At 41.4% G+C, this 26,473-nt stretch overlaps 1 protein-coding gene across 3 annotated transcripts; it reads left to right on the top strand.

Moving 5' to 3' along the window:
- The first annotated feature begins 949 nt into the window (after positions 1-949).
- On the top strand, positions 950-24,840 carry LOC308098821 (uncharacterized protein). Of its 3 annotated transcripts, none has more exons than XM_080447272.1 (14): positions 950-1,135; positions 15,003-16,795; positions 16,975-17,076; positions 17,178-17,279; positions 17,395-17,504; positions 17,854-17,912; positions 18,004-18,137; positions 19,782-19,919; positions 20,723-20,765; positions 21,423-21,460; positions 21,775-21,862; positions 22,092-22,302; positions 22,964-22,993; positions 23,837-24,840. In XM_080447272.1, the coding sequence occupies exons 1-14, from the start codon at positions 1,080-1,082 to the stop codon at positions 23,963-23,965; spliced, it is 3,033 nt and encodes a 1,010-aa protein (XP_080303398.1). In that variant the 5' UTR covers positions 950-1,079; the 3' UTR covers positions 23,966-24,840. The 3 variants fall into 3 exon arrangements, with proteins under 3 accessions (XP_080303398.1, XP_080303396.1, XP_080303397.1); XM_080447270.1 differs by having other exon boundaries at positions 950-1,131; positions 14,957-16,795; XM_080447271.1 differs by lacking the exon at positions 22,964-22,993 and having other exon boundaries at positions 950-1,131; positions 14,957-16,795.
- The last annotated feature ends 1,633 nt before the right edge of the window (positions 24,841-26,473 follow it).

A 26,473-nucleotide genomic window follows, 5' to 3' on the forward strand; every position in this document is an offset into this window, starting at 1 on the left:
AGTGTATATTTGTCTTATATGAACACAGCAATGCTATGTTGCAGGCAGCCATGTTGGAAGACACAAACATTCCAGTTAAACAGAGTCATCTCTACTCGATACAGAATTGATTTAGACATACAGTATTTTAATTTAGTGGTACTAGGCTACCTTACAATATGACTAAAGTAATATGACTGATCCATCCACCATTCATTGGTGGATGGATCAGGAGTTCCATTGGTCTGTTGTGTGCACTGTGGTCAACCAACTATGGAACACTGGATGTGCCATGGTCATACACCAGGAGTCCAAATTAAAACTGAACTAAAAAGACAAAGAATACTTGACTCCAGACAAAAAAAAGCTGAAGCCATGGCACTTATTGAAATGCTTTTTGCTATATTTTGTGTATGTAATTGCCTATTACCATGGCATGTAAATGCCAATTTATTGTAAACCCTGAATAATTTAAAATAAAGTATATTTAAAAAGTGAAGAGACAGGTGAACTAAATAATAGGCCTACATCATTGGCAAATAGGGGGACCCCAGCTAAATTAGTTAATATAGCGTGAGCGTCACACTCAGAATCATTTGAACCACTTTTACCATATATGTTTTACTTTGGCTATTCAAAAATAGCAGATGTACAAGCTCATATGCCGTGCTATTGTAGATTGCTATTTTTTGAAAAATCCCCAAAATATTTTTGAGATGGGGGTTGCGCAGCCAAATACATATATCATTTTGGGTGGTCCTTGACATGAAAAAGTTTGGGAACCACCGGCCTACGTATCAAGCTGGAGGCGGAGGGCTTTACAATGAGGAAGAGGATAATGAGGAAGAATCACGGACGGTGATCGCTAGTCACCCAGCCCATGAGAGGAGGGAGGGGGCGGGGCTTGAGCATGTAATGCTCTGAGAGCCTCTAAGCGCTCAGACCAGAGGCTCAGACTGACCTACTGCAGCTACCTGTGGCTGAGACACGCACCGCGCGGCCAAGTGCGTCTCTCTCTCTCTCTGCTTAGACCGTTACAACGGCAGTAAAGCGGACACCGTCACTTCTTCCCAGCATTCGCACAAAAGCCGTAAAGAAAGATGTTACTGGCTCGTGTGGTTCTTGGCGTTCTCTTGTGTACGCTTGCTAGAGGTGAGTCATGTTTAAAAACTTTTCGAATGTCTATTCTTAATGTGCAAGTAAAAAAAAAAAGAGAGGATATTTTTGTCCAACGCTTGAAATCAACTTTGATTGTATGTAGGTTTTTAGGCTAGTCGTTGTCTGTGTTTTGTTGACCAATGGTTCTCAAACTTTTACATTGCAAGGTCCCCCTTAACTCTTGACAGTTTACAAATGGAACCAAATGGACCCGTTAGGGTCCATTTGGTTCCATTTGTAGACTGTCAGAGTTACATACTTGAAAGGGTCAATTTAGAACCACCTAAAGGAACCCAGAGAGTCCCTGGAATCCACTTTGAGAACCACTGTTGTAGACAGTTGAGAAGTGCATCTATTGAGTGTTTTAAAGATTCTGACAGCCTTACAGTAACTGTCACTGTAATGTGTCATTTTCAATATGTTACTGAGTAACATATTAAAAAGCCTATCAAAGGATGGGTTACTATTCGATTTCTGCATAGTTTCAAGAAAACAAAAATCCCCTCATTGTTATCACATTTCTTAAAAAAAAGAAAAAAGAAAGCGTAGCAGACTTACTGTAAGACTTTTAAGACTGACTCACTGCTCCTCCACTGTGACTCAGTGCTATGGGGGTGGACAGCTGTCATGGACAGGACACCAGGCAAACAGCACCGGGCCTCCTTGACCACTATAACCCTACTGTAGCTTCCCGATAAACATTTAAACAACTCCCGCAGACAGCAATGTGATGACAATTCAGTGTATAGGGATTAAGTGGTTTTAAGTGCAACATAGCCTACTCCGGCAAAGTTTATTCTAGCATCATGGAGCCTTCAACAGCGTGGTGAACTTTCCTGATGGATTTTGATGAGCCCGCTGAATAGACACTGTGATGTCTATTGTAAATCTATTGGTCAGTCATCATAGTCTCTTATTTAAATCTGCTTTGAAACCCCCATCTTTCTGTTTTAAAGCCCACGGATGTGGAAAGGGCGGGGAGTCAAAGGTTACTGGTGTTAACGGGACACAGTCATGTGCCAGGGTGGGTCTTTCTGGTTGCTGTCAGTGTTGCCCACGGCTCATTTTTATGGGTCCCTCCTGTCATGTGTTTTAAGGGCTCTTGAGATGGAGAGAGTCTGCGAGAGAAAGAGAGAGCTAAAGAGGGGCTGAAGGAGGCTCTAGCATGGGGCATGACTGAGTGTGTCCATAGGCAGCAGTAAAGAGGTGCAGATGAAAGGATCTCCTGGGGCTTGCGATCGTACACTCCTGTGTCTGGCGCCACACATGCATTTGCATGTGGCCCCTATAAGAGGGGAGTCAGAGGGGAAGAGAGCGTGCCAATGTTTCTGTTTCCTGTCTTCATATGTCCTCCCTATGTCATATTTTGGGAGCTAGTCATCATTAGGTCATGTAATGCTGGTTATGACGCATGCATCCCAGGACTATACAGGGGAGTTGATAGAGAACACAAAAGTCAAGCCGGAGTCAAGCACGCTAACGTACCCAACCACACTGGGCTTTGTAGTGGATGCAGAATTTTCACCTTGTTCTTATTAATATATGTAATAAGCAGAGAGTGGAAACTTCCTGCTGCAAAGCACCTGATAATTAAATTGTTCATCCTTGTCATCACCCAGCTCCCCTTCCACTTGTTTCGTTGTAATATTACAAATTGACCTTCTGTGGAGGTTGTTTTTGGCAAATCTGTAAGCGTCACAATAATTATTGTTTCATTTCACACTCTTACCTCCAGTACTTTCATTTATTTGTTTATTAATTATTTTTACTTAAGCACTTGTTGCTTTTACTGTGTGTTTCTGTGGCTGTATTTTCCCATCGCCCCTGTCCTTTTTTCCTTGTTGTACCCTGTTGGATTAGGCCTACTCCGGGGCAGTAAATCTCACCCTGTAATTGGAATGCATGTGCAGGCGGAGCTTTAATAGGATATGATATGTGGAGAGGCAGTGCGAGCAAGGTCTGCTCCAGGGAACCATCTGTTACCTGAGGGTTATAGCAGCTCTGTTTGCTCTGATAGGGAAACAGAGAAGTGGACTCCTTTACACACACTCTCAATACCAAAAGTGTTAAACTTGAACCTCACAGGTCATTCTTTACACACAGAGTAAATTCTTTGCTGTGCACTGATGTGCATTCAGCTAGTTTTGAGGACTGAAATTGGAGGCTGACGGAGGTCAGATGAGTAAGGAATACGGGAACAGAGATCTTAGATTGGATTATCAGGAATACCTTAGAAGAAAAGAGATTGGGACCTGATATAAGATCAGCTTTTGTGAGGTATGTGGGAGGGGAAGTTTTTTGTGTTCCCATTTGCTATACCCATTGTGATATGGTGGCTGTTGCTCCACTTCTTCCACTCTCAATGCTGGTTGGGTGAGTTTACTGTGTGTGTGTGTGTGTGTGTGTGTGTGTGTGTGTGTGTGTGTGTGTGTGTGTGTGTGTGTGTGTGTGTGTGTGTGTGTGTGTGTGTGTGTGTGTGTGTGTGTGTGTGTGTGTGTGTGTGTGTGTGTGACTGTGTGACTTATGTGTCACACGTGTCTATCTATATGCATGTCAGCTCTTCTTGCAAACAGCAGGAAAGAGCCACATCCCTGGACCAGATGAGCTCTGTGCACAGTAGCTTCTCGCAGATGTGTCTGTCGGCATGGAACAGACTGAGACGCAAATATATTTTAGTATTAAAATGATGCTCTCTGGTCAGTTGTATTTGTTGATGTGCACATTGTTAAATAGAGTATAAATTCAGAGTTGCAATCTTTGTAGACAAGGGAATCTCATTAACCTCCAGCCCAAAAGAAACTCCCCGTGCACATGCATCCATAAGAACAGTTTGAAGTGACTTTGGTATTCCAGTTTCATATTCCAGCATGCTGACCTTGACATGGCTGCATAATCATGCAATCATCCCCCAGGAATTTTCACTCACCACTAGCATTCAAGCTTATTTATTAAATAACTTGAACAATGGAACTGTAAAACTGCTCCTTGAAATACACAAAATAGAATGTGAAAAAGCACCGTTCTTATAGTCACACTACTTAGGATGTGTTTGTGAAAAAGAGAAAACATTTTTACTAAAAAGAAAAAAGAAGATAATAATCTTATTTACTTTACTTACTTTACCTACATTACCCAACACTTAAGGTCCTTACACACCGGGGCGATTTTTTTCATGCGAATAATACGTTTTTTTTAAAAACCTTATAAAGTCAATGCAAGCTTCCACACCAGTTTCGCGGAGCGAAAAAAGCGTCTTTTAATTATTCGGAACGAGTCCGAATTTTGCGTATATTCGCATATTCGCCGGTGTGTAACCGCCTTTTGGGATGGATAATGTATTATCTAGGACCCCAGGAAGACTAGAGGCTCATTCATATGTCTCTAATGGGGATCCTTTAATAAACATAAACATAATGTTTTATTATTTTTTATTTTTACATTACCTGCCCACCTAGTATACCATTATACATGTTAGATGTAAAAACTCATTCATGACGAATCCGTTTGTCCGCTAAATAGGCTTGTTGACCTGAAACACTGAACAGGGTGATGTTACTATATACAGCAACTCCTCTAGAGGTGGTAAAATGAAAACGTATTTGCTTGTCCTGTTATTTGGCAAGATATTTATTGGGATGTTTTTTATTTATTAGTTATTGACAGTAGTTATGATATCTTTGGGCAAATAATTCTAGATAAAGAGTACCACTGACCAATGGCACAGTAAGGAAAAAAAGGTTCAGAAGCCATAACTTGTGAGCCAAGCTGTTGACGTTCTGCAGAGGCATTAGGAGACATAAAGGCATTCTGTTCAAACATCAGCCATGCCAGGTGTTCATGCATATGATTAACGCTTGGTCTATGAACAGCCAGTTTGTTTTGAGCATTTGGGGCTGATGAAAACAAATTTCACCCACTGTTTTACACCTGTAAACCTGTGATGTGACAATGAGGATGATTTTGATTCTGATGACCATATTAAAGGGCAATATTTTAGGTGAGACAGACCAAAGAATGAACTAGAAAGGGACGCTCCATGGGGTGCAAGAGGGGCAAAAAACCTTCCGGCCTTGAAGATAATAACAGATGTTTTAGAATTATTCAGGGAGGGAGTGATGAAAGTAGAACACTTCATAGTCTGTATGACAATATTGTTTATTAGAAAAGTAGAACACTTCTTAGTCTTTATGATAATATTGTTTATTAGAAAAGTAGAACACTTCATAGTCTTTATGACAATATGACAATATTGTTTATTAGACCAACATGTGAGCTATCAATAGTCACGCCCAGAAGTTTTATTGTGTCTAAGTAAATAAGTAGCCTTGTGGTCCAGGCCCATTATGTCTCCTGTTTCCTTAGTGTGAGGCAGCTTGACGTACAAGTACACCCCCTGGACATGACACTAGTAAGTTGCAGCGACTTAAATAATACAATATGAAATATCCTGCATTTCTGCTCAGTCAGTGTCAGCCCATTTTTCACTGTCAGCCCTCTAGAATAGCATCAATGATTACGTTGTTTCACCTGGATTGACCTTCAAGATAGTGAGATTTAGAGTCTGTAGAGCTGAGAGAGAAAAACCCCAGTAAAGTTAGGGTGAGAGAGAGATTAAGGTTAGTTTTTTTGGTTAGGTGTAGGGGGTTATGGTCAGAGTTATAGGATTAGGGTTAGGCTGTACCAGTAACAATTGTGTTTGACATCCCCACTAGGAAAGTACACATAAACGTGTATGCATGCTTGCTGTGCTTGTTGTGCCTACTCAGGCATGCATACCGCAAGATTGGAACATAGAGATGGCTGCCTGGAAATATCAAGAGGTCATAAAGCAGCATGTGAGAAATGTCCACTCTGATTAGCATGCTTTGGAGCCTGGACCATGTCTATTAATTAGAGCATTCTGTAGTTTAATAATGGTACATGCCACATACAGTACATGATCTCTTTTGATGAGCATGTTTCAGGCTTGACACTGCATCATTTGTGACACGTGAACAGTGGTGGAAAAAGTTCTCAACTTTTTTACTTAAGTAAAAGTATCAATACTGCAATGTAGAAATTAGGGCTGGGACTTTAACTGATTAATTTAGATTAATTAATTACAGAAAAATAACGCGATGAAAAGAATTAATCGCATTTAATCGTGCTTAGTTTTTGCCTCACGGAACCTTTCTCACTGGACGAGTTTCAGGCGTACCGATCATACCGGTGCACCAACCAACAGACAACAAACCCCAGTGCACGCAATGGGAGAAGAAGCCGATCAGACTGTTTTGCTTGGCCCAGTGGATGGGAAATTTTGATTTAAAAAACTCTTTGACGGAAGCGTGGACCTGAATCTCTGAATGTATTCCTAAAATTGCTGCACTTTATAGTAAAACTTGCACTGATCTGTTGGTCTGTTTTGTTTATTTACTTTATTTCGCTTCCCACTGAAAACAAACCGAAACTCATTTAACAATAGCGTCCTCGAAGCCGACAAAACCACGGAAAGATATTCACATTTTAACTTGTTCTTTCATCATAGAAACAAGTGGGCTTATAACAAGTAACAAGTTATAACAATTGGGCATAGAAACAAGTGGGCTGAAGGCATGTCCAAACCCCGGTTTCCAGTGAGCATGGGGCCAGTTAATGCCCCCCCCCCCCCCCAGAGTCAAATGCAAAAGTGAAAAGCAGCAGAGGGTGCTGTTTTTCCTTTTTGACGATGGGTTCCCAGATTGGTTTTGTAGTAATAATCAAAATCTACAAAGTAACTAGTAACTAAAGTTTTGAAATAATTGTAGTGGAGTAAAAGTATAATATTTGCCTCTGAGATGTAGTGGGGTAGAAGTAAAAGTACTGACATTTTGAAATACTCCAGTAAAGTCAAAATACCTGAAAACTGTACAGTACTTGAGTAAATGTACTTAGTTACTTTACACCACTGCACATGAATAGCTTTGCGACGCATATAGACACAAACTGCCTGCGGTACAGACATCCATAGGTTAGTGCTCCAGATGACCATATACTATACTAATGAGATCCTGCTCTCTGGCCTGGGGCTCTTCCTGACTCTGTTATTTGTGGCAACCTGTCAGTTGGTCTCGTGCTGTGTGTGCCTTCTTTAATCAGGCCTGTCATTCCCTTCACTGCTGCTAGATGTGATAGTGAACTATTTCTGGAATTCTCTTCCCTAATAATCCCTAACCCCATAAAGTGGAATTGTTTCATGGCAACTCCAAGAAACCACATGTTTATACGTACGTGAACAGTGGTGGACGAAGTACTCGACCCCAGTACTTGAGTAAAAGTACAGATACTCCTGGTCAAGTAGCTCAGTCAAAATGTTACTCAAGTAAGAGTACAAAAGTCATTGCTTTCAAATATACTTAAGTATTCAAAAGTATATACTTAAAGTACAAGTAAAAGTAAGAGTAGAAGTTCATTTCTTAATTTTTATATCAATGAATTGCTGTAATGTTTTCACAATGAATTTATAGGACCGTGTAACTTGTTTCAGAGAAGTAACTCTCTGAAACCACCTGCACTGATGTGCTTGTAGAAACACTATGTTATGCAAAGCCTGCAGAAACACCTATAAAAACATAGAAATTAGCTTTTTGGAGTGCTCTATAGAGGCTCCTCAACCTGTGAACATAAGAAATAGGTCCCAGCCCGCCCACACATCTATGAATCCAATTACAGTCAAACAGTATGGAGTATCAGAACCCTGATTGATGATCAATGTCACTAACGAATTTGGTAAAAAATATCTGATGCAAAGTGTTTGTGAAGGGGTGTAGGGGTGGATCATGTCCTGAAGGTCAGGAGGTTGACCGTTACTGCCTTTTAGGTCGTCACCAGTGTTTTGAACTGGATGAAGCGTCATTGAGCAAGGCACTGAAGCCCTAACTGCTGCAGATAAGCAGGTTTGTTAAGAGAAACCAGGAATATTTCCTTCTAACCTGAACTTCATAGTAAAACCGTACTGAGGAGAAACTTTGTTTTCCTAAGACAACATACATTGCAGAAAATCTCTCTGTGTTGTCTGGGAGATTGTTCCATACGTTTCCATGACTCACTTGTTTTCCAGGATCTAGAGTTACATCCATCGCATATTGCTGGAATATGATATGTATAACTTTATATCAAAAACATGGACACCGGCAAGAGTAGTCACACACGCACGCACGCACGCACGCACGCACGCACGCACGCGCGCAAACACACACACACACACACACACACACACACACACACACACACACACACACACACACACACACACACACACACACACACACACACACACACACACACACACACACCATCATCTAGACCAGTGGTTTTAAAAGTGGGGCAAAGGTCCCAGGTTCGATTCCAGGCCTCAACAATGTGTCAGAGGTCACTACCTACCGTGGAGCTCTGACGGTACATGAAAAATTAAAACGTGTGGGTTTACTGCTGTTGTATTAACTTGCCTTAATGTAAGTTGGGGAAATAACCCAACTAAATGGAGGAGTGACATATCCCGACATTTTCAACTATGTAGTGAATTCTCCAGGATAGTATTAATATACAAATAGTCTTGCAAGATGCTTTTTGGATAATTGTCCAAAATAAATAGCCTATAAAAATGATACATGAGAGACACAAACGTATCTGGGTATTGAAAGCCTCAAGGGATGCGTCCATGACGTATATACCGCATGCGACCACTTAAACTTTAGATTTCAGATGCTAGAACTTTTGACACACTGATGGAGTATATTATAGTATATTGGTGGGTAGTATATCGAGATGACAGATATGGGACATTAAAAAAGATAAATTAAACAAATGGAACAGTTTATTAGAACACAAAGGCTTTGTGAGCCCCCCAGACCGTTTTTTAAGTTGCTTGATTCAGTGTTTAGATATTTGATATTCATTTTATCAGACACGCCCTTCCTATACAAACCCATTATAACTTCAAACTCCATTTTAACATGTTAGATTCATCAAAAACACCCGTCCTTGGTTCTGGTGACTCACCCTGCCCTCCTAATACGCGAGGGGCCCGTGTTTTTTCGATAACTTTTTTCATTTATTTTTAATAATGTAAAGTAATCTACTCAAGTGAAGTACAGATCCTCAGAATCTGTACTTAAGTACAGCACCCGCACGTACATTTACTCCGTTACTGTCCACCACTGTACGTGAATGCATATGTGTAGAAATCCACAATATATTTATAATAATACATTTTTATTTTATTTTTTTATCTTCATAATCCATAATATAATAATCATAATAGTAATACTCATAATAGTCTCTCTCTCTCTCTCTCTCTCTCTCTCTCTCTCTCTCTCTCTCTCTCTCTCTCTCTCTCTCAGTGTTAGCGATTCAAAGGGGGGTCAAATCTCTGACAGCCGGTAGCAGGTGTCTCCCGTGGCAACAGATGCACTCCCACTTTGCACCATTGGGGGGGGTGGGGGGTGGCAGGGGGAATTAAGGCACACGGGTAGAGGTGTACGTGTAGCAGCCTGCGGGACCCCATTGAAATGCACGGAACTTGAAAGTGCACGAAAGAATGCTGGTTAGCGCGCATTATGATCGGAAAAGGAACCAGGACGTGTTTCGGGTGGGGTAAACCGGACATCCTGATCCACACACAAGCCTCTTCAATGTGTGTTTGTTGGTGGCCTGAGACCCACAGGTGACCTCGTCTGACCCAGCCGTCATCCCTTTTGTGTCTGCTGGGGATTATCCGGCTGAGGGGCTAAATCCTCAGAGAGAGCGCCCTGTTAGGCCTGCAACACACTGGGCGTGTGCTTAATTACTACCACGCTCCCAATCTATTCATATATGATCGTCAAGGCTTATTGCTTCGTGTGTGTGTGTGTGTGTGTGTGTGTGTGTGTGGGTGTGTGTGTATGTGTGTGTGTGTGTGTGTGTGTGTGTGTGTGTGTGTGTGTGTGTGTGTGTGTGTGTGTGTGTGTGTGTGTGTGTGTGTGTGTGTGTGTGTGTGTGTGTGTGTGTATACATACAGTACGTACATACATACATAAATACATACATACATACATACATACATACATGCATGCATACATACACACAATGATGGAAAACTTATCTGAAAGTAGTCTGTGCATGAGCGTGCGTGCAGGCGCCTGCGTGTATGTGTGTGCATGTGTGTGTGTGCAGGTGAGTTCATGCACATCATATGTGTGTGCTGACATTATACAGGTTCCCTAAATTCTTTGTGATGTGCGTTGGTTTTTACCCTTTTAGAGGAACACTAGTGATTTTCCCTGGAAGTTCCTCCTTGCATTCAAAAACAGCCATTCTGTAATGTAATATAATATAATATAATACTAGAAAAAGTGCTTCTCGGAGCACAGGTCTCCTCCAGGAGACCTGTGCCAGGAGACCTGTGCGGAGATTGCAGTGAAAAGAAAATCGCGGCAATCACATGCTGCGTTCATGTAAATAAAACCATTGTGTTGGCTGTTGTTGACTCATAAAGGTGGACATAAAACTAGCTATGCTATGAAAATATCTACATTGTAAATTCCTATACTGTAGAAACTGCCACAGATCTGAAGTCTAAGTTCTGTATTCTGAGCTGACCTTTTGATTACAGTTGTATGGAAACTTTGTTTCTGTTTATGGTGGGAAGTAAACATGATTATGAAAATGGCAGCGTACGGAGAACCACTGTGTTATACACGCAGTTGAACACGCACACACGCACGCATGCGCACACGCACACGCACACGCACACGCACACACACACACACACACACACACACACACACACACACACACACACACACACACACACACACAGGTTTAAAATAATGTAGTATAGCCCATTGAATTCAGTGTTCTGTTAAATACCTCACCATCTCTACTTGAACTGTATATTAAATATGTTTTATATAATATACACTTTACATAATTAGCTATATAGCCTTCATGTCATGGATCGCACCTAATGCCATGTTCACCACCATGTACAGAAGATTAACTCTGCAATAGGTATTATATATTATATTATATTATATTATATTATATTATATTATATTATATTATATTATATTATATTATATTATATTATATTGTTTTACATTATAGAATGTCTGTTTTTGAATGCAAGGAAGAACTTTCAGGGAAAATCACCAGTGCTCCTCTAAAAGGAACATCAACTGTTTGTCAAAACCAACATTACGCACATCACAAAGAATTTAGGGAACCTGCAAAATGTCACATGCGCGCACGCACACACGCTCATGCACGCACGCTCATGCACAGACTACTTTCAGATTAGTTTTCCATCATTGTGGTAGTGCTGACAGTTGCGATATATTAAGTTTGTGTACTATAACTCCCCCAACTGATAGGCTCTCCCTTGCCTCCTGTAACCTTTCCAGGCGAGTGGAGAAATTGACTGTTTGTGCAGAGGATTGTAATAGTTCATTTATAGGCCTTTTTTTTTATTAGTTGGTAATATTTTGAATGTATTGCTGCTATCTTTTATGTCAGCATTCCCACGTTGTCTTTTGTGGTGCTGTCTCATAGAGTTATAATATATCGTGTTGTCTATGACTATGTCATCAATCAACATAGTAGTTGAACAACATTTCACATTAGACTACGAATAACAGGAATGACTATTTGTGTAAAGTCTTAGGATTCATTTTACGTCATAGGGTTTTTAACTCATTAAAACCGGTCATTTTAGATTTGAGCTAAATTATTTTATACTTTGGATATTCAAAAATAGCAGATATACAAGTTCATCTACGAGCTTGTAGATCTGCTATCTGTTATTTTTGCAAATCTTTGAATATATATACATAATTTTAAAGCGAACATTTTTAACTCAAATCTTTGCTTCTGGCGGTCCCTGGAACAAAATATTTCGAAATGGGGGGTCGGCGGGCAAATACATATAATTTTGGGGGTCCTTGACATGAAAAGATTTGAGCACCACTGATATAGTAATACACTTTTTTCAGAAAACTGTTTAGAAGACATTTGTAGAATTTGTAGATGGGTTTTAATGCGTGTAGGGCATGCTGCTATCACTGCCTTCTCCCTCGGCATTCAGCTCTGTCCCAGTGTTGACAGTTGACTGGTTTGGCACAGCAGTCTGAGCTTTATTATAGATCCAATTGAACACGCACTGTACAATCTACAATATGGGAACCATGACTGGCTGCCCAGTTTCACTGAAGCAAATGAGTCCTCTCTGTTATTCATTGTCTCCGCCAGGCCGAAAGGCATGGCGAGAGACTATGTTTTGCCCCCTGTCCGTCCGTCCGTGTGTCCGTCCGTCCGTCCGTCCGTCCGTCATTCTGTCTGTGGACAGCTAATCTCCGGCACCGTTGGCTTGCTCGCAGTGAAACTGTGCACACACACTCCCTGGATGCCACAGCAGAACCTCTGCCCCCAAATTTTTCACATGGGCCTTTTTTAGCGCCACCAGGAGGCCGATTTGTGCAAAACATATTTTTTGACAGTACTCCTACAGATTTTGTCCAAAAATCCCGCAAATCGGTACACAGTATCTCTATAGTCATTAAACGAAACGACTCTTTCAGATTTTTCATATTCTATCCTGATTGGCTAAAAATGGCTTCCAAAGTTTGTAGGAGTGCTCCGTTTTGAACAAAATGCCTCAAATCATAAACACAGCATGCAATTTCCTTGACATTTTGCACGCATATTTCCACTATGCTGAGAAAGAAATGCCACTTGAACATTTTCAAATCAGCCTCATGGTGGCGCTATAACAGGCCGATTCGTGTTTTTACCTATAACTGCACCGATCTGTGTAAAACTTTGTAAGCGCACTCCCTAGAGGTCAAGGAAAAACCTTTACCCTGCATTTTTCACATCTGCCTTTTATAGCGCCACCAGGAGGCCGACTTATATAAAACACATTTATTTATATTACTCCTTCCGATTTTATCCAAATTTCACGCAAATCGGTACACATGATCTCTATAGTCATGTGATCAAGACGGATGTGTTTGATTTTTCATATTCCATCCCGATTGACTAAGATTGACATCTAAAGTTTGGAGTAGTGGCTTGTTTTGAACAAAATGCTGCAAATCATGAACGCAGCGTCCGATTGCGGTCAAACTGCACGCACATTCACACTATGTTGAGGAGCAAATGTCACCCTTTTCACATTGCCCTATTATAGCGCCACCAGGAGGCCACAATAACCTAACTGACCTGGCGGAGACCTGTGCTCCGAGGAGCACAGGTCTCCTTTTTCTAGTTACATTTGTTATCAGATTTCCCGGACGGGCATTTTCATAGCTATTACTATCTCAAGGACCAGGATTCTTACCAATGTCCAGTATGTTGCATTTCTTGTACAAGCAGGTTAATTGTGCTTTCAGAATATACTAACAGAATGTACAGTATGTACAGGCCTAGGCCCCCTGCATGATGGAGGGCTGTGACGTTTTTTCTAACATTCAGCCCATTTTGTAAATTGAAAAGTGTGAATGATAGAAATAGAAATCTTCCAAACTGAGTTCACAGTGATTGTATTGTCAGCAGCGAGATCAGCCAGATCTCTGTGTTTTGTTTAGTTTTTGTTTATCTTAGGCGTCTCTATTAATTAACTAATATTGTCTATTATCTATTGCCTTTATATCCATTTTAAAACAAGGCTCTCAACCCTTGATCTCCCACCACTAATAATGGTGAGTTTATACAGTATGATGTGAGCACAACTATTTATTCTAACCAATACACGTATCACCTGGAATCTTTCACCACTTCCTGTTTTGATTGCTTCCCCAACACATGTTGTGTGTGTGTGTGTGTGTGTGTGTGTGTGTGTGTGTGTGTGTGTGTGTGTGTGTGAGTGTGAGTGTGAGTGTGAGTGTGTGTGTGTGTGTGTGTGTGTGTGCGTGCGTGCGTGCGTGCGTGCGTGTGTGTGCGTGTACGTGTGCGCAAGTCCTCAAACAAGAGTGCATGTACACAGCAAAGAGTGTTAATTTAACTCTTGAGAGAGTAAAAGATGGGTTTCAATTTACACTCAGAAGGACAATATCCAATGCCAGGTGTGTTACGCTTGTGGATTTTCATTTGTAAATATGTTTTGGTTGCCAAGCGATATGGCCAATTATTCACAGAAGGCATACACTCTGTCAGGCTGGTTGCCTGGATTTTGCCTGAATATTTTACATAATATGATATTGGTCTTTGTTTTCTCATGACTTCCTTATACTTTTGAGGTAAACATGCAAAGTCATTATCAATGGATTGATAGCATTCTGGGTAAAAGGAAGAATATGTTTGCTTTTGTATTTTGAGTGAACTTCCCCAAGGGTATTGTTTTACATGACTGTGGTAGAAAGTCATTTTATGTACAGTATATGTCTCAAGACATTGATACAATGTAATCTCCTGCCTTAACCACTAGAACCCCAGCATACCTATGCTGGGTGGAACATTTGCCAAAAATAGCCAATCTACAAGCTCACAACACCTCGCAATGTTGTGAGCTTGTAGATCGGCTATTTCTGACGAAGCGCTTTGGTGTAGACGGGAAAAAAGCGGCATGAACAAAGTCATGGAAAGAAGTCAGTCTCCTCAATGATGAACACCTCAATGATAACATGAACACCTCGATGATAACTCAGGGTTTTACTAAGAAGTGAGGGTTTAAGTGGTTAAAGGCCCATCATTTACACTTAATATGAAAAACAAAAACATTTATAGGCCTACATGCATTCAATGTATTATAACCACTGGCAGACACTGCTTGGCGAAAACGGCAATCGCTTTGGTCGCTTTCATATGTATTTCTTTATTTTTGCAGGAATGGCCACAACTGGTATGACACCTACTACCAGTGGACCTGACAGGTCTAGCAGTAGAATGCTTGTGGATAGTATCTCTACTACCAGTGGACCTGACAAGCCTAGCAGTACAATGCCTGTGGATAGTAACTCCGCCACCACTGGACCTGAGAAGTCTACCACCAGCCCATCTAGAAAGAGTAACTCCACCACCAGTGGACATTCTGTAGAGAGTAACTCCACCACCAGTGGACATTCTGTGGAGAGTAACTCCACCACCAGTGGACATTCCGTGGAGAGTAACTCCACCACCAGTGGACATTCCGTGGAGAGTAACTCCACCACCAGTGGACATTCCGTGGAGAGTAACTCCACCACCAGTGGACATTCCGTGGAGAGTAACTCCACCACCAGTGGACATTCCGTAGAGAGTAACTCCACCACCAGTGGACATTCCGTAGAGAGTAACTCCACCACCAGTGGACATTCCGTGGAGAGTAACTCCACCACCAGTGGACATTCCGTGGAGAGTAACTCCACCACCAGTGGACATTCCGTGGAGAGTAACTCCACCACCAGTGGACATTCCGTGGAGAGTAACTCCACCACCAGTGGACATTCCGTGGAGAGTAACTCCACCACCAGTGGACATTCTGTGGAGAGTATCTCCACCACCAGTGGACATTCTGTGGAGAGTAACTCCACCACCAGTGGACATTCTGTAGAGAGTAACTCCACCCCCAGTGGACATTCTGTAGAGAGTAACTCCACCCCCAGTGGACATTCTGTAGAGAGTAACTACACCACCAGTGGACATTCTGTGGAGAGTAACTCCACCACCAGTGGACATTCTGTAGAAAGTAACTCCACCACCAGTGGACATTCTGTGGAGAGTAACTCCACCACCAGTGGACATTCTGTGGAGAGTAACTACACCACCAGTGGACATTCTGTGGAGAGTAACTCCACCACCAGTGGACATTCTGTGGAGAGTAACTCCACCACCAGTGGACATTCTGTGGAGAGTAACTCCACCACCAGTGGACATTCTGTAGAGAGTAACTCCACCACCAGTGGACATTCTGTGGAGAGTAACTCCACCACCAGTGGACATTCTGTGGAGAGTAACTCCACCACCAGTGGACATTCTGTGGAGAGTAACTCCACCACCAGTGGACCTGAAATGTCCACTGTGGAGAGTAACTCCACCACCAGTGGACCTGAAATGTCCACTGTGGAGAGTAACTACACCACCAGTGGACCTGAAATGTCCACTGTGGAAAGTAACTCGACCACCAGTGGACCTGAAATGTCCACTGTGGAAAGTAACTTCACCACCAGTGGACCTGAAATGTCGACCAGTTCTGTGGAGAGTAACCACACCACCACTAAAAACCCAGAGTCAAACTCAACATCCACAACGAGTGAGACCAGCACAGCTAATAATACCACACCCACACACAGTATAGAAACAAACCCAACTAACACAACTAACCCACAGAGAAGCACAATGGAGCCACATACATCGACTCTAAATAATGTTACTTCTGATGCAGCAACCACAAATACAGTGACCCAAGGGAATGCCACACGCACGACCTTTGCGACAGTAATGACAACAATAACCCCAGAACATACCAATGCTACCACTAGCGCCTCCACCACCTCCAACGCTTTTCCCACTGCCTCCGCCACCACAGCTAATAGAACAGAGACGACTGCACCCATAGCCGGATCCACATCCTCTCCACGTACCTCCACCTCCAACTCTGTTTCTACTGACACCTCCTCAGTCATTAGCACCGTAGTTCCCCCTGGAAATACCACCACCCTTAGTCCCTTGCCAACAACCACCAGAGGTAGGCTTCTGAACAAGTTACTGTCACTGACAGAGAGAGGAACACTATTAAACATGGGGGAAATGAGTAGAAGATCTTGTAATATATAGTGCAGTAGCCATACTGGGGGGTATCATTGTTGATTGTGTTTTGTGTTTAATACCTAGACTGATTCTTATCTATTTTCTTTCCTACTATAGTGACTGATCACACTGCTACTACCTCTACCAACATCATTCCAACACATTCAACCCCGACCATTCAGCCGACAGTCTCCACCACAGCACCCCCATCAATCAAAGGTATGCATGGGTCCCACATACTGTAAGAATAACGGGAAAAGGACGACGAAAGATCTGCGTCGAGTGAGCGGATGTATGATGTGTTGTTTTTCTCTCAACAGTGTGTTCCTCCTCCAACTCATGTCCAGCTGAAAGTATCTGTCTTAATAACGCTTGTCAGTGTCTGGCTGGTAGCTACCTGTTAAATGGCCGCTGCACACAAGGTAAGGAGTTTTCCATGTTTAAGCATGTGATGCAAGATGTCATGCGCTATAGTGATGATAATGATCATGTTGATGATCTGAATGATGCAGATGTTATTCCTCTTTTTCTTCTCAGGTCAAGTGTTCCCGGGCCAGCTACATATTGAGATATTGACGTTTAAAGATGAAATGAGAAACAGGTCTTCAGCGATATTTCGGAGCACTGCGGCTCAGATCTCAGAAACGGTACGTCGTACTGTACACTCACAAAACATACCATTTGTACAGTACATAATATACATGTACACTTATAGAGTATAGATACTGTGCACTCACATATATACAATACATACATACATACAGAATATAGTATAGTATAGTACACACACACACTCACTCACTCTCTCTCTCTCTCTCTCTCTCTCTCTCTCTCTCTCTCTCTCTCTCTCTCTCTCTCTCTCTCTCTCTCTCTCTCTCTCTCTCTCTCTCTCTCTCTCTCTCTCTCTCTCTCTCTCTCTCTCTCTCTCTCTCTCTCTCTCTCTCTCTCTCTCTCTCTCTCTCTGTGAGTAAACTTAAAATGTACTTCATTTTATAGCTCAGAGCTGTCTTTCAAAAGCAACCGGGATATGTCAGGACTGACGTTTTACAGCTGCTGTAAGCATCTTCCCTTTCTTCTGCAATTATTATCATTATTATAATTATAATTTCAGTTTTTGACTTTGTGCGGTGGTTCTTTATCTTTCAGACCAGGCAGTGTACTAGCAACAGTGAATAATGTGTTTGAAGAGTCCAGCACCAATGACACATCGGTTGATCAGGCCATTAAAAATGCCATAGGACGCGCAACTGGCGGTTTGTTGACTGATGCAACGTTTGATGGTGCGTATGAATTAAATACTATTGTGCGTGCATGTGCTACCGCAGAGGCCCACTTGTAATATCAGTGGGCTGTGAGATATTAAAAGCTGGCCCCAAAATAATTAGCAAAACAAAAAAACATGTTATGTTTTCTTTAAAAACAAGAACAAAAAAAATCATTGTGATAAATAGGAACTTCAAAGTATAGCTCTAAAAATGCTTGTGGCCCACACATCTGACAATTTAACATGGCAGCCGAATAAGTGGTCAAAAAGAACGTGTACTACCGTGTGGGCCACATGATGCATGCACAACTGACAGTGAACATTTGAATAATGAAACTATTGAAGTGTTAAGGTATGTAGCCGTCTTAAGTTATTTAAGTCCTTGGGTGACAAAATGATGAAGTATTTCAAAAGGCATTGTTATGCACATCCATATAGTTGCTGGTGCAGGACTGTTACAATCCTGTGGTCTATCTAGGGAATAAAGGTTTGTCACATACGGGTTGGAAAGGGGAGTTTTGTTTTTATTGATCGTTCCTTTTTTGTTTTCTTGTTAGTTTTCGATTATTTTACATTCTATGAATTGAATACAGGAATTTTAAGACAGGAATTTGAACTTAACAGACAATAAGCCCCGGCGCAAAGCAATGAACCATCAAACCAAACTGAACCTATTCTAACCTCTATACCTAACCTAACCAACACCAAATGAAAATTACGATAGATCTAATCTGACTACTCTAATCTACATCAAAAGTTGCCGTTACAAGAAGCTGGCACCGGTGGCTCCAAACAAAAACCACAACAGGGTGTGGTGGGTGAGTCAACCTGAGTCAAACCTGCTAGGCAGTAGCCAATCAGTCAACCAAAGGCTGCCCTGAAACTCCTCATTTTTAAATCATTATTAGCAGGTTCAACATTTCACAAAAGGGTGTACAAATCATTTGCGTGTTCTACAATTCAAGAAGGGTGCATTTCAAGAACGGAGTGTAACCAAACTTTTAGCAACCAACGTTCAGACCAAACACCCCCTGAGCACTATCTCCGCGGCTAGTGTCTAACACACCTCCAATGTACATAGCTGCAGACAATTCTTAAATAGGAGGCCTTCTTCTGCGATAGGTCCAGCAGATATGAAGATGCCTAACCAATCAGTCGCAGGCAGGTCCAGCAGGTCTGAATGTGCCTAACCAATCGATGGCAGACAGGTCTCCTCCAAAGTAGGATCTGAACTGGATGAATGCATGTCAGTGCATAGCAAGGCAAAATTGAATAATAAAATAGACCCCTTACATATGAACACAAATATGTAACAAGGACTAAAAATTAACATGTAAGAAAGAAGTCCACACAACAGCTGCTGCTCCGAATAAGTTGAATGTGCATTTTTGCAAACTCACAGCGTTTCCACCAACGTTCATACTGTAGCTAATTGTCCAGGAAGAACACTTGATAGTCGAAACGTTGTGAGTTTGCACTTTAAACTTCGCAGCAGCAGCTGTTGTGCGGACTTCTTTTATTCTTACATGAAAAGATTGTAACACCGTCACGTACAGGATTCTTATTTTTAAAGATATTTAATGATGAACTTAATAAATTTAAATACTTGATTTGAAGCAGTGTATTTCTCTCCATCTCTGTTCCCTATGTTCACTCTCAGGGACTGACTTGTGTAATCAGAATCCAGAACCCTGTGAGCTCAGCACTACAACTTGTTCTGTGAAGGATGGCCTGGTCCACTGTTCCTGTAAACAAGGCTACATCTCAAACGGACTCTACTCAAGCAAGAGCTGCCGAGGTGAGAACTTCAGTGTGATAATAGCTGTAGTGCTCAAACTTTTTTTATTTCAAGGACCCTCACAACTCCGGGTCCATTTGTTTCCATTGCACACTCTCAGAGTTACAGAACTGTAAGGGTCCATTTAAAACACCCCAAAATAATCCGTAGGGTACCTGGACCCCAGTTAGAGAACACACTAGCAAAAGTACAGTATCTCTCAGGGAATATTTTCATTGTCACTGAAACAATGAAATGAAACAACTGAGAGAGAGAAAGAGATAGAGAGAAGCAGAGATACAGAGAGAGAGAGAGAGAGAGAGAGAGCGAGAGGTAGAGAGACTCAGACAAGGTCAAGTGCTCCAGACATTTCTCCAGGCTGACCTTTGACCCTTGGTTCATATATCTCTTTAATGTATTCCTTTGCAAAGGGGTCGTTTCCCTGGAAACAAGTGGAAGAATTGCAGTCCCGATCATTAGTGGGCTGGATTGGCTCTGACCTAGAAGAGCGGTTATAGGGAGATTCTAAAGAAGAAGTCATTTACAGTAGCTGCACACACACACATGCAGGGAATTTTGTTGTTTTTCAAGACAACAGAAAGTATTGCTATGCACAATTTAGTTACAGTCATGGTTACTCTTACATCACACAATAATAAGTTCTCATTATTGTTCTGTTCCTGTTGTGTGTAGCCAGGCATACTTCTCCATCTATTGCCTCTAGCTGTTCCTACAATAGTTGGAATCAACATCCTCAACCCAGTCTATTTGCACAGATTGTTTTGTTTCAGTAAGTCATGAAACTTCCCCATCTGTTTTTGTAGCTTGTCCGAGCGGTCAGCAGGCAGTGGGAGGCACGTGCCAACCGTGAGTACACCACACATTCTGGAGACTTTCCATGTCGAGCTGATTCTTGGGGCACTTAGAAATACACAGCAAAATCCTTGGTGTTAAATGAACTCAATGAGACCCTTATGGGTCCATTTGGTTACATTTGTACACTCAAGAGTTACAATTGGATAAATGAATACTGATGATTTTACTGTGTAAATGTCCCCCCCATGTGTACTGCAGGTTGAACTGCGTTACGCATCACCAGGATCTATTAGATCTATTGATGTACATTTATATTAGGTCCTAAAAAAAAAGAAGAAAAGAAGAAAAAAACATTATATCAGGTCCTAAACATGAATGTCTTTGTGTTCAAAATGTCCTATCTGGGATTGTTGTAAATATATAAATGAGGTTATATTGATGTACATTCTAAAGAGTTTGATTTGTCGATGGAAAATATGGAATTTTTAAAATGTCTTACCTCATCAAAGAACAATACAGCAAATACATACAATTATTATGTACGTGTGGTGTCTAGTGTTCATCCTGAGTCTGGGTCAATGACCTCCATACTAGAGAATAAAAACGTGTCTCCTCTGCTATTGTTGTTTAGTTAGTGGTGGGGTTACCTATTATGTTTAAGTTTATATCAGTGATTGTATCACTTTAACTGCCTTTTCCATGTTTCAGATGCTCATTCGGCTATGCTGGGTTCAACTGCAATGACTGTAAGTTTCTTCACAGGTCCAAACTGTTCAAACTGTTCAGTGGTTTGTTGTCAAGCCTTTAGAGTAGTGGTTCTCAAAGTGGGGTCCAGGGACCCTCAGGGTTCCTTGAGGGGGATCTAAATGGACAATTCAGGTCTGTAAAATGAAACCAAATGGACCCTCACAGGTCCATTCGGTTCCATTTGTACTCTCTGAGTTATGGGGGTTATTGAAATCAAAAGGTTTGAGAACCACTGCTTAAGGGACATTGTAGTAGTTAGTAGTAGTAATACTTTTTTGATCAAAAGACTGATCCTGTGTCTGTATTACTATAGCGGCTCTGCTGGCAGTGGTGGTCATTTCCTGTACCTTGGGTGGAATTATGCTTCTCCTGTTCTTGGCCATGCTCCTGTACTGCTGCATGTAAGAGAAACCACTTCAAAACCCCTTTGTTATCACATTTGTTAAATTACTCTGCTCCTATTGCTGTATAAAACCTTTAACCCGTAAATACTGTTTCATTATTCAAATGTTCACTGTCTGTATTATTTTATAGTGTATAAAAGTGAAGTGAAATAACAAAGTGCCTTTATGAATCGACTCGACTTGAGTGTGAGGTAATATTTCACAACGTCTGCTGTGTGCATTTTAGCCGGAGGTGCACGGATGATGAAAAAACACTTGACAACAGCCCATACTCAGTGGATGAGTTCAATCGCCCCTGGCCGGTCCAAGGTATCACCCCCATCCCACGGGCTACCACCAACCCTAACTGGGACCCCACTGGGTCTCCCTCTATTGAGATGAGGGAAGGAGGTAGCACACATGCCCTGGTGGACAAAAAGAACAATTCCAATGGACTGGTGAGTTACCTTGCATCACTGGTTTTCAACGTGGGGTCCGGGGACTCCCCACGGTCCTTGAGGAGATTCCAGGGGGTTCCCATGAAACAAATGGACCCTTATGGGTCTAAACCTCTGACAGTGTACAAATGGAACCGAATGGACCAGTGAGGATGCATTTGGTTTCATTTATACACTCTCTGAGTTAAATAACAGTGAGATTTCGGCCAAAGATGGGAGTCTCAGAGATTTAAAAAAATATTGTTTCAAAAGGGGTTCCGTGGCCTAATAATGCATATCAAACACGGGGTCCTTGAAATTAAAAGGGGGAGAACCAGTGCCATACATGTTTCTCTGTCTTGCTATTGAATACACCACCACAATCTCTGATGGAATCATAGCTTTGTACAGTGTTGTTTATCCAACTAACAACACTGTACAAGGCCTTTAGCCTGTGCATTGTCACCCCCACCCAACTGCACACAGATTGCTTCTGCTTTCTAACCCATAACTGCAATATCATTCTAACTGTTATTCTGTCGGACACAGGCAATAAACGCTTTGATATTAAATCATCACTCACATGCATGCGACTCCAGATTACCCACAGTGTTTGTTGGGTAAAATGTAGCTCACCCCATAATGCTCCCTGCTTTGCCTGACTCCCCATGTGTTGCTTTAGGGGTTTCACGCACCACAAGGATGGAGCAAGGTAAGGCACTGCTTTGCTTTTAGATTCTGATTGCGGCACACTGTTTCCTGTGCTAATAATTCATAGAGGCCATGCTGAGAATAATGGTGGTGTATGTCTATGGGCTAGCGGTAGCCTCTGGGACTTTGTGGATACTGTGATGGGAGTTTCTGATGGGTGTGGAAAGCAGTGTGCTTTCCTCATAATGAAAAATGTAGCAACTCTAGCTGTCGCTAAAGTTGAAGAATAGTTGTACCTTGATCACTGCACATTGGTGACTGATATGTGACTCTTGCATTACTTGTGTGTATGTGTGGCCATGGTTGTGTCTGTGTTGCTTCTGTGAGGGCTTGACTGTTTGTGGGTGTGTGCACGCTTGCGTGTGTGTATTTGTGTGTGTGCGTGTGCGTGTGTGTCAGTGGTGGAAAGTAACTAATTACATTTACTTTAAGTACTGTACTTAAGAGTATTTCCAATTTTCAATACTTTTACTTCTACTCCACTACATCTCACAGAGGCAAATATTGTACTTTTCACTCCACTACAATTATTTGAGAACTTTACTAGTTACTTTGTAGAGTTTGATTATTATCACAAAACCACTTTAGACCTATTATATACTTTTTGGCAATTCGAAAATAGCCGATCTACAAGCTCACAACGAGTTCCAAAGCGACGCGTTGTGAGCTTGTAGATCGGCTATTTTCAAAGGATTTTTATACATTTGAAACAGTGTGTGTGTGTGTGTGTGTGTGTGTGTGTGTGTGTGTGTGTGTGTGTGTGTGTGTGTGTGTGTGTGCGCGTGTGTGTGTCTTTTATTTCTCAAAGAGACTAATATTTTCAATGCCTCCTGTGAAATTTCAGTCAGGGTCTTATGATCTGAATCCAGAGGGAATGAGGACCTTCAAAGGCAAAAATCCCTCTCGTTACTCCTATTTGGTCCAAGGCCATGAGAACCCCTACTTCGTACAAGGAGAAGACAAGAAAAACTGAACATCCAGCGACCTGGAAAGGGGAGGATTGCAGAAAAGCTGAATATGACGGTCACTTGAAACTGTCTTTCCATTGTACTGTAGATCGGGTGCTTTCTAAAGGAGAAATACAAAATCTGATCTCAGTAATGGCAGGGATTTTTATTATAATTTTTGGTTGAGAGCTGAAGCATTCCTAACAGCCACCAAAGAGACTCCTCCACCACTCATGTCAAGAATAAAGAGATTGTTATTTAATTTAATTTTATGGTTTATTTTTTTTATTTTTTTTACTGATATGACCGATCATTACCACTAGATGTCCCTATTGCACAGCATAATTATTCCTAAATGGAAGAGTAGGATTTTATATTATATTATGATGATGAAGGAATCATTCTGTAGAATTTCACAATGGACATAATATGGCTGTGTGATTCAGATTGCTAATTGCACTAAATTGTGTGAAACGTTTACTACATGTTTTGTAATAAAATCAAAGGCAAATTGAGAGGGGGAATATTATGGGCTGTTTTGGGCTATGAGATACTTTGCTTAGGCCTATTGATTATTTTTCTATTTAAATACATTATGAATGGCTAAAGGGGCTGGCTCCCTGGTTAAGGGTATTTTCTTTTTTTTCTAAGGATTTAGTGTCCGTTACAGTTTCTATATGTGCTTAACCTTCCCTGTTGAAGGTGCTACACTTGCAAAATGTGCCTGTTTTGATGGAATAGGGAACATTATGTGAAACTCTTGAAAAAGCCTGTCTCATGGATGTGCCAATAGACAGTGCACTATTTTATAAAATTGTGTAAACTTTTGTAAATAAAAGTATTTCGCCAGAGAATTTGTTTGTGTGCAATACAATGGAAATAAATTTTAATTTAAACACTACAGTTGTGATTGGTTATTGCTAGTTGAATATGAATGCATTAGGTAAATTATGTCATCTCTATCGTCAAGACGTCAAGAGTCTAGACCTGTGGTTTCCAACCTTTTCTGCATGAGCAGGGCCCACTTGAAAATCTTGGCTTGGATCAATGGAAGTATACTTTAAGTTCCTGTTGATCAGTATCACAATGAAAACTATTTTTCATCGAAGTTTTAAAGAAAACAATACCATGACGTTTCTGTTTGATAATGTGTTATATCATTATCTTTAGTGTTTTGCTAATTAGGGGCCACTTGCAATATCCTCACGCCACGGCCCACCAGTGGTCCCCGGCCCACAGGTTGGAAGAACATTTTCTTAGTCGGGCGACTGGTAGCTGGAACAGGCGAACAGCGTATGAATAAACATGTCTTGTATGTATCACTGACCTTGTTAAATAATCGGTTCAGGGAAACAAAAGAGTCAGTCTTCCAAGCAAGACAGCCTGCCAGTCGGAAACATATTCTGTGGCGTGCTATTTGTGCACATCAAAAAACAAGAGATCAGAAAAGATTAATCTGATTGTGTCAAATTGTATGTTCCTGAAAACATTATTTAACAAAGGTTGCAATGATTGAAAACGTTGTTTATTCATAAGCCTGTTTACCGTCTTCAATATAATTCCAGCTCTCGTTTGTAACATCTGGCTCTTCCTTCTTTTACACACCTTGGCTTGGCTGAAAGATACAATCCACGCCCCCTACGCCCAGAACATGACGTGAATTATTATGACCGTTGAATTATTCACAAGTCAATGAATATCATCGCTAGTCTGTCTACCCAGAGCGTTAATGTTTTCGCCACCTGGCACCAGTTAATAATTAGACAAGTCAGCAGCTGAGTGTCGTTCTTCATTCCCGGCTACAACCTACACTGCAGTAACTGCATAGTTTGGAAACCAGTTAAAGCGAGCTCAATGTGGCAGTCAGAAAGGTACAGTTGTGCTGTTTTAAACCAAACCCACGAAAGATTGTACTGGCAGTCTGGCACATCACATGAGAAAGATTAAATTGGTCTTGAATCAAGGCGGGGCTGTGTGTGTTACTGGTATCTGGAATACAAGAAATGTATACTGTAATATCACACCCATTCTTAGATTTTTCAACTGCAAATGTCCTTTGAAAATCAGTTATTTTAGGTGAGCAAGAGAACAAGTATTTATGAAGAATCATAAATGTAGCCATTTACATTATGTCCTGATGTGCAAAATACAGTCAACAGTGGCTCATCAAGCTGCTGTAGCACCAGGTCAGCCTACAGTGTGGCCTCTGCCTCCAGAGATGGCTTTCTTTTGGTGCTTATGTAAAACTTGGCTGGCAGAATAATGCTATGGCATTAAGGCTTAGATCTCTGCTACTGGAAGTCTCTTAAAAGCAGGGATTGGTTTTGTTGGGAGGCTAAAGCTGGCTTTGCCAGGCTCTTAATCTTCGGCACTGGGTCGCTGGCACATACTCTGGCTGGCATGCAGGGTGCTTAAATGTACATATGGTGCCAGTGTCATTTATGTTTGCTTGTATAAATCTGTGTGTGCCTGTATTTACTGTACTCTTTAGATTAATGTCGCCTGTGGCAGGGTTACATTTAAATGCACATCTG

Source organism: Gymnoscopelus braueri (genome assembly GCF_963280865.1).
Source record: "Gymnoscopelus braueri genome assembly, chromosome: 13".
NCBI classification, from domain to species: Eukaryota; Metazoa; Chordata; class Actinopteri; order Myctophiformes; family Myctophidae; genus Gymnoscopelus; species Gymnoscopelus braueri.

Bases quoted from the DNA above. Each gene is read 5' to 3' on its own strand.
- LOC308098821 (XM_080447270.1), top strand. From the start codon at position 1,080: ATGTTACTGGCTCGTGTGGTTCTTGGCGTTCTCTTGTGTACGCTTGCT. The intron at 1,132-14,956 runs GTGAGTCATGTT...TTATTTTTGCAG, and splicing joins CTTGTGTACGCTTGCTAGAG to GAATGGCCACAACTGGTATG. The intron at 21,863-22,091 runs GTAAGAGAAACC...TGTGCATTTTAG, and splicing joins ATGCTCCTGTACTGCTGCAT to CCGGAGGTGCACGGATGATG.